At 44.5% G+C, this 16,244-nt stretch overlaps 1 protein-coding gene across 4 annotated transcripts in view; it reads left to right on the forward strand.

The window, feature by feature from the left end:
- AGAP1 (ArfGAP with GTPase domain, ankyrin repeat and PH domain 1) overlaps positions 1-16,244 on the forward strand; it is a 543,249-nt gene that overhangs the window by 432,319 nt on the left and 94,686 nt on the right. The window contains exon 14 of one of the 4 annotated variants that reach the window (XM_061188829.1): positions 994-1,149. The exons of the other annotated variants lie outside the window; for them this stretch is intronic. Within the exon in view, the coding sequence (XP_061044812.1) occupies positions 994-1,061 (68 nt within the window). The 3' untranslated portion in view covers positions 1,062-1,149. Of the gene's footprint in view, positions 1-993; positions 1,150-16,244 lie in introns of those variants that run through there. 4 annotated transcript variants of the gene reach the window in all.

The following is a 16,244-nucleotide window of genomic DNA, read 5'->3' on the forward strand; positions in this document are numbered from 1 at the left end:
TCCTCCCAGGATAAGTGCTTTTTAGTTGGAATTGATTACCTTTCTTTGAGTTTTGCCTAATAGCAAAACTGCATTTGGAGAGGGTTTCGGACGAAAAATGGACGTGTTAGCCATTAGAGCATCCGAACTCCTAGTCAATTTTTAGGCTTCCCTTGTTTCCGTCTAATTTCTGTTTAATCATAGCATGTTTGAGAATACTGAAGGTATTTCATGGCATTGGCCGCCGAGCACACGTGTTGAGCATGGAGGACAGATTCAGTTACGGTACCACTGTGTTCAGGTTCCCGGATTCATCTAGGGAGGCTTCGAGCTTCGGGGAGATAAGATCTCTGTCGGTTAGCTTCCGTCTGGGCAAAAAGCGTTAAAAGAGGTAATGAATTCTTCCCGCAGGCGACTGGCTTGTCTTCAGTAATTGTGGGGAGTGCACGTAGACATGGCTGGGTTTTGTGAACTCTGCTGTCTGTGCCCAAAGGATTGTCACCACATCGTTTCCCCGGTTGTGTACCTCCCCTTATTGGTCTCGAAGACTAGTGATATTTGAAAGGGTGGGATTTTTTCCTGCCAGCATGATCGCTGACGTTGCCCATTATGAAGCTAACCCAGTTAAGCACATGATAATACGCAGAAAACTGTTGTAAACTAAGATTTTTCTTCCTCATATGTCATACTCTTAATTCAGATTCTTGGTGTGTAGATTGTCTCAGTCATCAGCTAGGAAAATGTGAACATTCTTTCTACTGTTTCGTGTACGAGGTGAGGAATTGGCCACGCCCAAGCAAGCGATCGGTGTGGGATGTTTTCAGAAATCTATCTTGAATCCACGAAGGGTTTGGTGCTCCCCGTGGCCTCAGTCATTGGGGGGACGTAGAGGATGGAACCCTCGCATTGCACACTGGGCACCTCAGTAACCTGATTTGACTCTTCTTAATTGAATAAGTAGGTAGCTTTGTTCTTTGACTTGGTTTTTATTTGGATTTGTCTTGCTTTCTGCAGGAGGGAACGCTTCTCCGCTTCCGTTGACTTTCTGCAAAATCGAGATGTACTGTAGGCATGGTTACTAAACAGCCCTAGGAGAACCTACCAGAATCCTTAACTTCATGTTCTGCACGTGTACACACACGCACGCACACACAGAGGATTTCTTTGTTCTCGATGTCATGAAAATAAAATACCTTCTATCAAAATTTAGATTTAGTGATGTTTCTTTAAAAGAGAAAATCACAAAACAGAAAACCAAGGTTGACCATCTATTAGCAATAATCATTGCGCCCAGTTATTGACCCCTTGCTACACATCAGCACTGCGATTAAACGCTCCCTGTGTGTCCTCTCGTGACCCTCACGGGAACCTCCTGCTTGAGTCTCCACAGCGACCACCCCTCCCTTTGAAAGTTCATGTGTGTCTTTTCACTGGTCTCCCTCACTCCAAATCTCGGCTTATCTAGGACTTTCCCTAAGGATTAAATTTATATAAAACAAAGAATTGTACAATAGGCTGTCAAAAAGGATATTTCTTAATTATAATAAGTTAATATTCAAGCCATTAAAAATTTTTGTCGTTTTACCCCTGGCAATGTTTCAGTAGATTGACAAAATGTATTTTTATGGCAGTTGGAAAATATCAAATTCACAATTAGCAAATGGTTCAAGTTTTAAGGTAGGAATTTTAGAAAGCTGGCATCCACTGTGATGACCTGTTTACAGCCTGGTGTTTTTACCTGAGCAGATGAGTCCAGTGACAACATTTAAAGAGAAAGAGTCAGTGACTCGAAAATACAGTTTCATCACCGAGTGCAGAATCCGTGCTGTCATTTCCATGTAATTACCCTGAAAAGGCCGATTAATTAAAGAATGTAAACAATTTAAGTCAACTACTTTCTTGAATCCCTCCACCGCTTCCCCAAATGTTAGTTTTTGCCTCTCCGTGGGATCAGACTCCTACAGCAGGAGTTGAGAAGCAGGGAGGGAACTCACCTGCCCGTGGTCACCTATTTATGTGCCTGCGTTAAGAGCCACCATTGTGGCGGGTGGCCTGGGACCTTTTCTTGAGCAGCTTGTAAACAGTGAATGAAGCCTGTATCATCGTTGTCTCTCCACGAGCACGGAGACGGGTGTTCACAGCCTCCCTCCTGTTCTACCCGCCGGGGAGGGATGCAGACATGGTTTGGCCCCGTTTGTCTTTGAACGGCATAGAAACACCCCCATGACGGGCCCTTGTGGAGGAGAACAGAGCCACCCCTGGGCCACCATGTCTTCCAAACCAGGAGTGGTTCCAGAATGTCCATGGAGGGTCATTGGTTTTCTTTTGGAGATTAATATGTTGTTATCATCAATAACTTGCTACCTTCTATTTCTGATCACAACAGATCAGCTTAGTTTGCCCAGGAGAGCTATGTTTTTCCAAGTTTCTTTGCTTGAAGAATTCTAAGGCAGGATCTGAAAGCCATTAATTTACGGGCCAGGTCTAGTTCTTGGTGTTACTTTTTTTCTAACCCCTAAAGTCTTTCGAATTACTCCTCCACACGATAAAGGTGGACGAGCCCACTGTGACATGTGAGGGCACATCCCGTAGTGCTGGAGTCCGTGTCGAGGTGCTGGCCACTGCAGGGCCATTGCAGGTGGTCTGCACGGAGGAAGCTGGGAAGGGAAGGCCGCCCCGGGAGAGGCTTGGGTCTCCTGGGACGCCGGGGCTGGGTGTGACCCCAGGGGACAGGCAGGTGGGAGCTGAGCAGAGGCTCAGGTGTCGAGGAAGGACCGGGGCTACTGCAGGGGACCCTGAACTGGTATCAGGAGGGACCGTCGGGCAGGGCTGCTCCTGGACATTTCCCTGGGGCCCATCCTCTGCTTCCAGCTCTTCCAGAGCTGCCCTCCCCTCTCATTTCCCTCATTCTTGCTTCTCTTTCCTCATTTCTCTCTTTCTCTTTCTTTCTCCTTCCTCCATCCAAGAGTTTTCTCGCTTTTTTCTTCCTTCTCTTATTTCCTCTTTTCCCATCCACACCGTCGTCGTCTTTTTCCTCCCTTACTTTCTTATTCTCTTTCCTTACTTTTTTTTATTTTGGAACTTTTGTGTGTGGGGGAAATATATGACATAAAACTTGCCATTTTTGAGCATACAAGTCATTGACGTTGATTACATTCACAGTGCTCTGCAACCATTGCCACTAGCTATTTCCAAAATTTTATCATCACCCCAGATAGAAACCCCACAACCATTAAGCAATAACTCCCCGTCTCCTCCCGCAGCCCCTGATAACCACTAATCTACTTTCTGTCTCTGTGGACTTGCCTATTCTGGACATTTCATATAAATGGAATCATATGATATTTGTCCTTTTGCATCTGGTTTCTTTCACTTAGCGTCATGTTTTCAAGGTTCATCCATGTTGTAGCCTGTGCCAGCCCGTCATTCCTTTTTATTGCCAAATAATACTCCAGGGTGTGGATAGACCACATTTTGTGTATCCCTTCAGGTACTGATGGACACCTTTCAGCTGTTGTGTGATGCTGCAGTGAACACTGACATGCAAATATCTGTTTGAGTCTCTTTTCAGGTTTTTTTCTACCTATACCTAGGAGTGTATGTAGCTTTTTGAAGAACTGCCAAGTTTCCTCTTTTCTTACGCTGCTTTCTGACTTCCCTTTTTCCCTCATCTAAAATAGGAAATGGAAGACTCTCCTACAATTGAGTGAATCCACTTTTTGGCTCCCTCTTAATTACAGAAATCTATGACTTTAATGTGTTTTTAAATCGTTCCTATTTTTATTTTTGAAAAATCCTAAGTACCTTGAGTTAAGACTTCCTTTCATTGGCACGTGAGTGACGAATGGTCCCCTTCCCTGCCCCCACGGATCAGTCGCAGACTCCCTAAGGTACTCTGGAATTTCCCATCATCCCGTACTCTTCCCCATTAGGAGCCGGTCTCTAATCTCGAGGGTCAGTGTTCTCCGGACAGCCCAGCTTCTGTACCGAGCAGCAGTAGTTACGTAGTCAAGGCACACGGGCATCTCTCCTGTTTCAGTTTGCCTGCAGAGGTCAGCTTTTCCATCATCTCTGGGACAGTTGCATTTTTTCTAAAACTTCCCGGTAATGAGCGGCCCAGTGGGCAAATGGAATCTTAAAGACCAGAGACTATTCTTTCTTTTTCTGCCAACCTCCCTTGGGCCATGATTAGCTTCTCTGTTTCGCTGCAGAATTAGTGACTTAGCATTCACTCCCCTTTGGTCGCCCCTCATTTCTCTGTGGTCATTGCGTATTTATGTCCTAGATCGGGTGTCACTGTCACCACTGTGGTGCTCACCATTCAGGGGATTTTCCAACAGACGATTTCAGATACCTGGTACTAATCTCAGTTTTTTTAAGACCACTTCGGGCTGAGTGGTGATGATTCTCTAGTTCTTGTGCCTCTTTGATTTTATGTGGTTACAAACTTTGGTTTCGGTCTGTTAAGGAAAGCATCCGATCACTTCAAATGCCATGTTTTCATGTTTCCCTCTACAGTTGTAGAGTTTTTTGGTTTTTCTGTCCTTCAGAATTTAATCCCCTCAGGCCTCCTCTCCTTTATCCTTCAAATAAAGTTTGGGATTATCATCATTATGTTTAGTGGTAAAAACTGGCCTCATGACTTTTAGGCAATACCAGATCTTCATAATGTGTTACCTCTAGTAACCTCCTTGGATCTTGGAATTTAAGTATCTTTAATTCAGTTTGATAACAGACACTCACTGGCCATTTGCTACCCAGAGGACACTGTTACCTGCTGCTTCTGAGACCCAGAGACCAGCTGGGGCAGCCCTGCCGACTGAGAGCTTGCGGTCCAGGAGGAGGGGGAATGATGTGTATGTGGTCCTCCCCGAGGCCAGCTTCCCCAGCTCCTTGGCCCCCCGGGGACTTTCTAAGGCTCCGATTTCTGAAACCACATCCCAGCTGGTGTGGCAGGAGGGGGAAGACGAGAAGAGGGGGTGATGACAGCAGGAGGGTCACCGGTAGCTCGGTGGTGACGCATGGAACGGAGAGGTGGGCCATCGGGGGAGGATGTGCTCGGCTGGGGGAGCATTGTTCAGGGAAGGAGGCCTGGAAAAGGGTCCTGTGCACGGCGGTGCGTGGACTGTGCAGAAGCTGCGGGCCGTGGGGGTCAGGAACTGAAGGAGGAACAGGACAGTTAGGGGTGTGCCTGCCTGAGGGTCACGGCTGGAGAAAGGAGGGAGTGCAGGAGACCAAGAGGACGGGGGCACTGGCGGACCCTATCGTGGGGAGAAGGAATGAAGTTGCTGGCAGGCCGGGTAGCCCCTGCAGGAAAGGCCTGCAAGAGTGGAAGCCTCAGGAGGCAACACCAGGGCTGGCGGAGCCACGGGATCGCTGTGGTCCAAGGGAGGAGGAGAGCGTGAGGAGGGGCCAGCTGGCCAGCCAGCTCCCTGGACAATGTTTAAATCACTGATTGGAAACCGAGATTTGGGTTCAGCTGGCCTGCGGGGAGCCTGGGCACCAGGTGATTCCAACTGAGCCAGGAGTGAGAACCGGAGGTTCAGGTGAAGGTCAACTAGGACTGTGTCACGGATGAACATCAGCAAGGTTCAGACCCAGGAGAGTGCGGGTCACACGCCAGGACCTGGCAGCCCCCAGAAGACGTTCTTACGACTTGACGTCATTATCCTGCCCCGGGTGCTCTACCATTAGAATCCCTCGTCTGTTATATTGGTTTTATACTTTTCCTAATTTTATTGGTTTAAATCAAATTTCAAACATATGCAAGCTCAAATATCGTCATCTGTTTTCTTAAACAAGATACCAGAATTAGTATTTGAGCTGCTGTTTTCAAGGCAAGTCCTGCCCCTTGAAAAGCACCTGCCCCTCCCTCTCTACGTGACCTACTGCTGTAGCCGGCCACATAGACAAACAGATGGAATGTCCACCCTCTGGAGCAGAGCACCCTCTAAGAAGCTTCCCTGCCATCTGTGGCTCAGGAATTAGAACAGAAACAGCCGGGAAGGCTTGTCTCTGCTCTGCGGTGTCTGGGACCTCCCCTAGAAGACTCTAAATCCAGGGGCTGGAAACGTCTGGAGTGCCGGTCACCACGTGTCTGACTGTTGGTGCTGCCTCTTGGGACCTTGGCCATCAGCCAAGACACCTACACGGGACCCCTCCACGTGGCCAGGCCTCCTCCCAGCACGGTGGGCCAGCATTGCGGGAACCACGTTTCCTCCTGTGTCCTCGCCTCTGAGGGCTCACGCTGTCCATCTCTAGGAAACACGAAGGCCTGGTTCCAGGCACACTCCTGCCGGAATATGGCAAGATTCTAGAAAAGCCTGTGAACCCCCATACTGCTGTTGCCGTTGTGGAAAATGTGTCCCAGATAGTAAATAAATATATGATAACGTCCGGTTGTGATCAAGCAGTGGAATGAGATGAGACAGAGGAAGAAGACTCAGGTCCACCAGGTTATTTTCTCGGGGACAGGGGCCCAGCAGGCTCCCGAGGAGACTCGGAGCAGAGAGCCCGCAGAGGCGAGGCTGGCAGCAGGTGGCCCTCTGGGGTCCGCGTGTTCCCGGCGAAGGAATCATGATCTCGCTGTAGTTATGGGGGCCTCATTAAACTCAGCACTTGTCTGTAGTCAATATAGTGATCTATATGCATGTTTATGGGCTACCATATCATTTTAAACTAGCTGACTTTTACTTCGATCTCAACGTTGGAATTGCTGGTAAAATAACTGGGGAAATATTTTATTTCTTTTAAGAATTGTTGGGAATTCCCTGGCGGTCCAGTGGTTGGGACTCGGCGCTTTCAACTGCCGGGACCCCGGTTCAATCCCTGGTAGGGGAATTAAGATCCCACAAGCCACATAGCATGGCCAAAAAAAAAAAGAATTGTTATACGTTCCTTATTTCTCCAGTCTTTAATTTCAATATCTTCTAGCTTGTTCCCCACATACAGTTATATTCCCATATTTACAGGATTTATTCTTTCCAAGCAGCACTATGAATCAGAAAATCATACTGTTTTTAAAAGTGGTCCAGAGAACCACCAAATACAGAGGGATGCTCAAGAAAAATGGATCCCTTTTTACGTACATCACTTTAACAGTTTAAGATAAAGTAGATTAAATATTTTAAATTTTTTAAATAGTTTTATTCTGCATAGGATTACTTTCAGAGGTTGGCGAATGGCACTGGGAGTTTTCCAACAGTTGGAAAAAGACACGAGCATCTAATACTGGGTATTCTTTCTAGTGCTTTCAAAGCGAAGGCAATCACATAAGGCTATCTTGCTTCATGGGTAATTAAGGCATTTCACTCTGCAATTCCTTACTCTAACGAAGAAGAAGAAATTTCTCTTTTGCTGAAATATTTCTTGCAAGGGTTTTATTTCTACTCATTGCTCCGACTTTGGAAAATATTCCTTTTACCTCTGATGGTCTCCTCTAATATCTTCTTGAATTGTGAGTCAGGGGAAAAGAAGTATAAAGATTCTCTACAGATTCAAACTTTTAAAAAACGCTTAGAATCTCGCTGTCCATGAAAGCGAAACAGCCAGCATTGCAAGTGCCCAGATGCCCTATTCTTCCTCAATTATCAGCGAGACTCTGCTCTCCTGGTGTGTTTCTTCCCACAGTGTATGGCCAATCCAGGCAGGCAGGCGGCCAAGCACCAAAAGGGGTTGTGATGGTGAAGGTAAGGATCCCAGGCAGCTGGGGGGATGGTCAGGCACTCAGGCCATCTTGGGTTGAATTCCAGCTCCACCTCTTACTGGGGCGATGGCCTGGGCCGGTTCCTCGTGCTTTCCTGCCCCGGAGCTCTCAGCCATAAGCTGGGACAGTAAGCCACCTAGGACTGTTGTCAGGGCTCCGTGAGCGCATGTGTAGGACGGAGCCTGCCCCGAATTCCTGTCTTGGGATTCAGTTCATATATATTAAAATATTACTCTTGGGAGCCCAGTTACTCGCAGTAAATTTGGAGATTATACTGGCTCACCTAACAAAGGCCCAGGGACACTGGGTTCTGACTTAAGGGATCACTTGTTAAATTGTGCTTTTCTTCTTTTTTTGTTTGTTTGTTTTTGTTTTTAAGCATATAAATCAAAGTTTCATTTTTTTATTTTCTATTTTTTAAATTTTATTGGAGTATAGTTAATTTACAATGTGTTAGTTTCAGGTGTACAGCACAGTGATTGTTTTTTTTTTAATTAATTTTTATTGGAGTCTAGTTGATTTACAATGTTGTGTTAGTTTCTGCTGTACAGCAAAGTGAATCAGTTATACATATACATATATCCACTCTTCTTTAGATCCTTTTCCCATATAGGTCATTACAGAGTATTGAGTAGAGTTCCCTGTGCTATACAGTAGGTCCTTGTTGATTGTCTGTTTTATATATAGTAGTGTGTATATGTTAATCCCAATCTCCCAATTTATCCTCCCCTCCCCTTTCCCCCTTGGTACCATAAGTTTGTTTTCTACATCTGTGACTCTATTTCTGTTTTGTAAATAGGTTCATTTGCGCCTTTTTTTTAGATTCCACATATAGGTGGTAGCCTATGATATTTGTCTTTCTTTCAAAGGTTGTAGACAATAACCACCAGAGGTTATTCCATTAAGTAGCATGGATGAAATTTCTAAGCTGATTCTTCTACTCACCCAGAGTACCCCGCCCGCTAATGTCCTACCCACCTGTGGGTCCGTGAGCACAGGTGGGCACCAGGGAGAGTGCACACCCCCAGTGCACTTCGGGGTGGGTAAGAGCTGTTGCCACGCGGAAGTGGGTCCTGCTCATTGGGCTCTTCTGGCCCCTTCTGGTGGATCTCCAGGGTGAACCATGCTCCGTCTGCCTCAGTTCGTCCAGGGCTGGGGAGCCTGTCCGGCCACAGAGGCAAACTTAGAAATGTCTGCACTGTCATGACCACCATCATGACAAGGTCATGGAAGGTCCCTGGTAAAATAGTGGCAAAAGTTACCATTAAAGGTGAAGAAAAACTTCCTAATTTTAAGACATGGATTTTCATGTGTATGGCCTGAAAATGAAACTTTACCAAAGACTCTGCATCTTAGACACTCTAGTTCCTACGTGGAGTTTTTAATTTTTTTTTTAAAGTATTTATTTATTAATTTTTGGCTGTGTTGGGTCTTTGTTTCTGTGCGAGGGCTTTCTCCAGTTGTGGCAAGCAGGGGCCACTCTTCATCGCGATGTGCGGGCCTCTCACTATCGCGGCCTCTCTTGTTGCGGAGCACAGGCTCCAGACGCGCAGGCTCAGTAGTTGTGGCTCATGGGCCTAGTTGCTCCGTGGCATGTGGGATCTTCCCAGACCAGGGCTCGAACCCATGTCCCCTGCATTGGCAGGCAGACTCTCAACCACTGCACCACCAGGGAAGCCCCCTTACGTGGAGTTTTTTTCCCTCGGCACTGACAGCAAGTTGTATAAAATGCCCACAGTTCACAGTTGTACAGCTAAAAAGGCTGACCCTTGGTGGAGGAGGGGGGAGGGGGGAGGGGGGAGGGCAGGGGGCACAATGATCTTTTCCTCAACTCATGTTTCTCTACACAGTTCGGTTGACAATTACTTTCTGCCACAGGGCAGCCTTGTATTGTGTACATGACATGTTTGGTTTGAAACACTTCACATGGGGCTAGTCTTGCCCCTTCCACTAGACAGAAAGCCCGAGAAGGCAGGAGACACACCTATGTGCTCGTGTCCCTAAAGAGCCCAGCACCTTGCACGCCCGTGGCGTGTACCTCATGGATGCTCGTCCACCAGGTAGAAAAAGAAGAGCACCTCGAAGGGCCCACTTGGAGGTACTAATTGGTTTCCAAAGTATTTCTTTTGGATGAGGATGGTTTTATGTGATATCAACCAGTGTTTTCCGAAAGTTTGTGTTACCGAACATGAATCCAAGAAGATGCTCTGAAAGACAAAAGTTTGCAGAGCGTTGTTTCGTCTAGATCCGTCTTGGAGTTTTAGATGCACATTAGCAACTTGAGGGTTGCTAGAAGCCCTCCATTTAAAAAAAGGAAAAGAACCCCCCCCCCCCCCCCCGCTCCTTTAACTTATTTAACCTTGGAAGGAAGGTTATGATGGCCTTCAAGGCGGTGCTTCTAGTACAGACACCTTCCCCAGCGTCTCCATCTAGACATCGATCCACAGCCTCTAATTCCTCCAGGACTCGGTGCTTGGGTTAAAATACCCTTTATCTATCACCTGAAGTTATATAACACACTTTCCATATGTGTCCTAATTAATAACCGTGTAGTTTCATTTTCTCGTCTCAGCAAACACGGTCATCTTAGAGAATGCCTATCTTTGAAATCCACTGCATTTAGCATTTTTTTCCTGCCTGTGTTTTTATGCATTCCTGAAATTCCTGGTTACATTTAGAAGTCTTTCTCAACTTTTTCACGCTATAGAATAGCCGACAGAGATGATGTAATTTATAAGATGGACCTCAAATTCATTTCTGTTCCTGTAACTGAAATCTTGTTGTGCTTGCACTTATGTACATCTTAAATTTACCGATTGATATGACAATAGTATAAGTAGAGGCTTGTTCCTTTCTGTTTTGAAAGTTGAGAAGTAGATCATCATCATCATCATCATAGCTAATATTTACTGTTTATTCTCTGCCAACTCTATACTAATTACGCTCTGTGCATTATCTAATTTAATCACTTTCCCCCCAATCTGATGACACAGGCACCAAGCAGCAGCAGAGGGCTCAAAACGCCAAGCTGTTCTGGTTTTCATGTTATGTCAATTTCTCGGGGGAAGAGCCTATTGAATTGATTTGATTTTTACCAAAATTAGACTAAGACACAACATGTAATACCATAGAAATAAGTGTGTTTTTTTGAGTGTTGTATATAAATAAAATCTTTAATGTCCTTAAAGCCACACTGCCCCCCACCTGCAACCCACCCATAGAAAAACAGAAAAAAATACACCTAAAGAATAAACATCCTCTGTTCCTCATGGGTGGAAGGAACATTCTGCGCACAGCAGCCCTGCACTCTAAGGTGACAAACAACCTTGATAGGGCGCTTTGATGCCGCAGATCAGACTTTGCCATGGAGAAAATCTATCTGCCATCCAGAGACGATCCAAAGTCATTTATGCTTTGATCCTACTGACAATTCCATTTCTCCGTGTTAGGACCGTGCTCTCTCTAGCTGTGCCTTATCTTTCTTTCTTGTTGTACCTCTTTCTTTTCTCTGTCTCTTCTCTCCCTCACCCATCGCCAAAAAAAAAGAAAAGAAAAATCCATTGTGCAAATTGATTCGGAGATCAGCCTTGATAAAACACCGGTATTTAGCCCTCACTGCCTCAGCGCAGCCGTGGTATTAGCTGTTCCTGATTACCTGGATGTGCAGGCTGGAGCTGCCTTTTCAGGCTGGAGGTGTGCGGAGATTAACTGGGGGCTTTCCAACCGTTTGTCACACAAATGGCAGTGCCAGTAAACTGAAAAACGATAAATCATTTTTCTCAAGATTGAAACCTTTTATCAGTTGTGTCAGTTTCATTATTCAATAAACGATTAGTAGCAGCCATTGTCATTCACTCATCCGTATTTAACCACTCAGAGCTTCTGCTGGCTGAGCGGGCACCCGGCATCTGCACGGGAGGTGAGGACACCTTTGATGCCCAGCTCTCCCCGGGAAGGTTGCCGGACTCGCCAGTCATGGCAGCTTGACGAAGGGAGAGAAGTAAAGTGTCTGGTGTACGTCTTCTAATTTTTAAAGTTCTGCTTTGACATGGTTTCTAGTCATTGGGTGGGCATTTTTCTTTGACCTCCCACCCTGCCTTTTATTTAAATTTTTTTGCCCTTTAAATGCCAACCGTCTTGATTAGAGAGGTGATATTGTTCCTACATGCCCCTAAGTCAGGGATGGAAGCATGAGCTGGAGAGCCAAGCCCTGCCGACTCTCAGGCTGCCCCTTTGGGACTTTCTGTTGGTCATCAAACCCAGTTTATCTGGAGGGAGGAAAGAGGATGGAGCCATAGCTCCCAGCCTGTGGATAAAGGACCTCTGGAGATGCCAAGGGTCTTGAGTCCAGGTGTCCTCTGTATAGACAGAAGTGTATGTGTACTGACATTGTGATTGACAGGAAGCAAAGTCATTTTAGAGTGTTGCTGAATCACTGTCATCCAAAAGGGAGTGCATATTTTTTAAAAATTGGGAACCACTGGGAGAGATTTATCTCTGCCAATTTGTTGTTACCTTTTCACCCAAGTTGAGTTTATCAGAAAACATAGTTCTACCACAAGTTAAAAGTAGAAGAGAAGCATCACTGAATTTATATATCACTGGGGCCTTATTTGATGATTCTAGTAGAGTGTTACGTGGCCAACAGTGGAGAAGTGTGTACGTGTGTGTGTGTGTGTGTGTGTGTGTACCTAGCAACATGCATAGTGCCTTTAATGAAGGACTTATAAAATATTATAATTCCGGAAATCATTCTGAACTGTATTTCTACAACTTGCAGAAATATCTCCGTACTATCTTAAGATTAATCATCTGTATTTTTTCTTCTCCGTCGTACATTTTTTTGAGAGCTGTGGCTATATCTTGCACCTTCAATTCCCATAGCACCTGTGTCCAGACACTGCACACAGGATACTATATGGTTAGTGGTTGATTATATATTGATCCCTGTTAAAATGTTTGGTTTATTGTTTAAGAAGATGTCATTTTGAGACCTTCTAAGCTGCTCCAGTGCAATCTCTAGGATACGTAATAAAAAAACCTGTCTTGATATCTGAAAAATTCAAAATCCATTCAGATGAAAGGTTCTGGTCTTTTAATTCTAGTAGTGTCTTCTGTTGAAACTCCTCTCTCCAACCCTCCTGTGTGTGTGAGAGAGCTACTGTATGTTTCGTAAACTGCTTCAAATTCTAGTTTTATGACAAAAGAGATGTGAAAAGAATATGTTCACAAATAGTGTCACCACCACCCCCTATGGCGGGGTCATCAGCTGTCGTTACAGAGTTTTTTTGGTAAGAAAGCCTTTCATCTGTTTGTCTTCGTTGGAGGTTCTTGGCCTTTGAGGATGGAGCTCATTGCATCCTTCTGTACCTCTTGGATGGGGCATTTAAACATTAAAAAGAGGGAGATGGATGATGCCATAGGAGCCATGCTGAATGGCTGGACTTCATAAAATTATTGAACTTTACCAAAAGTTACGGAAAGCTATTTCATTAACACATTTCATTCCATTTATACTATTTCTTGCCTTGAGTTCAGCATGTCCTCAGATTGTTCTTTTAATGACTGTCCTTCCTAAGAACGAAATCTGTATGAGTAGGAGGGGCAGAGTGACTGGATTTGAAGCACACCCTCAAGACACCTGCTCTATTTCCAGCACTTCTTTTACTTTGCTCACTGAAAAAAAAAAAAGAGAGTTGGGGGTCCACAGAACTAATGCAGACATTCATTAGAAAATCATTCAAATTACAGGTTCAACCGGAGTTGTCTTCACTCGTGTCCTTCATGCTGTTTGAGACTTTCTTTCCAGGCATCTGTGTACGTAGAGTGGTCTAGAGCCCACAGACTTTCTGCCCTTCTTGGTGTGTCGTCTGCTTTACTCATCGTGGCAGCTCTGGGATGGAGCTGATGCCAAGGGGACCTGTCCCAGAGCCCCAGTCACCCCACGGCCACCCTGCGCTGCTGCCGGCTGGGGCGGCGAGAGTCCCGAGCACCAGCTTTTCCTACCCCACTCCCCACCTGTTCTTCATCGTACCTCACACCTGGCACTTCTGGGAGGAAGCAGTGTAGACGCCACACTGATCAAATTCAGTCATTAACCCACTGAGACCAGACACACACCCTGCAGCCAGTCCTCCTCCCTGAAGGGGGCGGTGCATTGCTGTCCTGATGCTTTTTTCTTGGCAGCTTACACGTCCTGCCCACTCTGGAAAACATCACTGTCTCCCCCAAAGCATTAGAGAAGTTTAAATAATACTTTTTTTTTAACCTAAATAATGCATATACAGTACAGATTTATATGTTCCCTGTCCATTCATGAAAGTGATGGTTGAAAACCTTAAAACCATCAGGCCTTGAACTCAGTACTTCTGTGACATAAGTCAGTTTAGTATTTCTTTTTCTTGCAATTTATTTGGGGTTTTTATATATGAAATGGGCATTGGTGAGAATAGCACCTCATATCGTGTGTCCTAGTAAAACATATGTTATTTTGGACCGTATTTTCTGGATGCACTAGTGATTAGAAACTTGCTTTTCGTGTATAACTATCACTGTTCATCCCCGTTTAAAAGATGCTAATTTTGTCTCCTGACAAAAGTCATAAGGCCGTTCTTAAGTTCAGACCTTCCCAGAATAGGTAAGTCACCACAGATGAATCTCAGGAAGCCAGCTTAACATGACTCTCCTCTTTAATTTTATTAAACCCTGTCACATTTATTTAAAAGACGATTTTATGTGCTGATTAGAAGCTGAGATCTAAATTCAACATGAGCACAAACACTTTTTTCTCAGTGGATCAAAGCTCATTTTTTCATTGTTAAAAGCTAATCCTGGAAGTTAGCTGGAAACTTGTTCAAACATGGTACATTTTTATTAAATATACATTGTAATCCACTAAAGGGGGAAAAAAATTTAAAGGTCAACAATTCTAAATGAAATATAAGGAGACAGCACAGTAACCCAAAGAACCAGCATTGGTATATTATTGCTTCTAAAGAATATTAGTTAGCAAACATACTCTGAAACCTACCTTCACAATCATAAATCAAATAGCACATCTTTTCACACAACTGCCAGTTGGGGTAGGCGTTCAAGTTGTGAAGAACTTCAGTGGCACATGTGACATGTAATATTGATGCCACACTAAGATTTCAAATTGTCTTTAGCTTGTAAAAGTGGATTTAGTGAGTAGAATAAATGATATATTGTGATGAGATAGTTCTCTCCGTATATATTCCAAGTTACAAAGTATTCCCTTCATTTGGTAATATTACTCCTGGCATTTTATTCTAAGGAAACAATTAAAATAATTGGGAGGCAAAAGCATATTCCTGCCCAAAGATGCTGATTATAGTATTTTTAATAGACTTTATTTTCTAGAAAAATGTAAGAGGTACAGAAAATTTGAGGAGATAGTACAGATATGCCACACAAACACACACACACACGTACAATTTTCCCTATTTACATCTTTTATTAGTATGGTATGTTTCCTATAATTAATGAACCAATATTGATATATAAATGTTAACTAAAGTCTGTACTTTATTCAGATTTCCTTAGTTTTTACCTCATGCCTCTCTCTGTCCCATCCTGATCCCATCCTGGATGCCTCATGACATGTAATCCTCACATCTCCTTAGGCTGCCCTTGGCGGGGACGTTTTCTCGGGCTTCCCTTGTCTTTGATGACTTTGACAATTTTGAGGAGTACTGGTCAGGCATATTGTAGCATGCCTCTCTGTTGGGATCTGTCCGATATTTTTCTCAGGATTAGTCTGGAGTTATAGGTTTGGTGGAGGAAGACCACAGAGATAAAGTGCCCTTTTCATCACATCATATTGCGAGTACACACCATCAACATGACTTGTGACTATCAGTGTTGACCTTGATCACCTAGCTTGAGGTTGTGTTTGTCAGTTTCCTCCACTGTGGGTCTCTCCCTTCCGCATCCCCACTTCCACACTCTCCGCTTTGCGGAGAGGTCTCTCTGCACAGCCCTCAGTTAAGGAGTGGACAGTCATGCACCACCTCCTGTAGGTGGGGCACCTATGGAAACTCTCTGAAATCCTTTCTGCATGGAAGCTTTGCCTCTTCTCCCCGTTTATTAATTTATTCAGTCATTTATATCAGCATGGACTCTTGGATATTTATTTTATACTTGAGGTCATAATCCAGTACTACTTTGTTTTTCTTCATGCTCAAATTGTTCCGGCTTCAGCCATTGGGAGCTCTTTCAGTTAGCTCCCATACCCTTTTGTCCTTATCCCCATCAAGGTGGGTTTTGTTTACCTGTTTGTCTTAGCCCTTCTTTACTTCCTAGAACTACAAGATGCTTCAGGTTCATCTTGCATTTTTCCTGTCTCGGTCCTAGAATTAGCCATTTCTCCAAAGGACCCCTGGTTCTGTTTATTGGAGAATGGTATAAGAAACCAAGATCTGGGGTCTAGGTATGCTTGTTGCTACTGGGATGTCATTTCTTCTTGGTCTTCTCAGCAGACTTAGCAAAGAGAAGAAATACATGTGTGTATTCTAGCATGTATATACACATATATATAAGT

The sequence above is a fragment of the Eubalaena glacialis genome, chromosome 1, assembly GCF_028564815.1.
Source record: "Eubalaena glacialis isolate mEubGla1 chromosome 1, mEubGla1.1.hap2.+ XY, whole genome shotgun sequence".
In the NCBI taxonomy this organism is placed as follows: Eukaryota; Metazoa; Chordata; class Mammalia; order Artiodactyla; family Balaenidae; genus Eubalaena; species Eubalaena glacialis.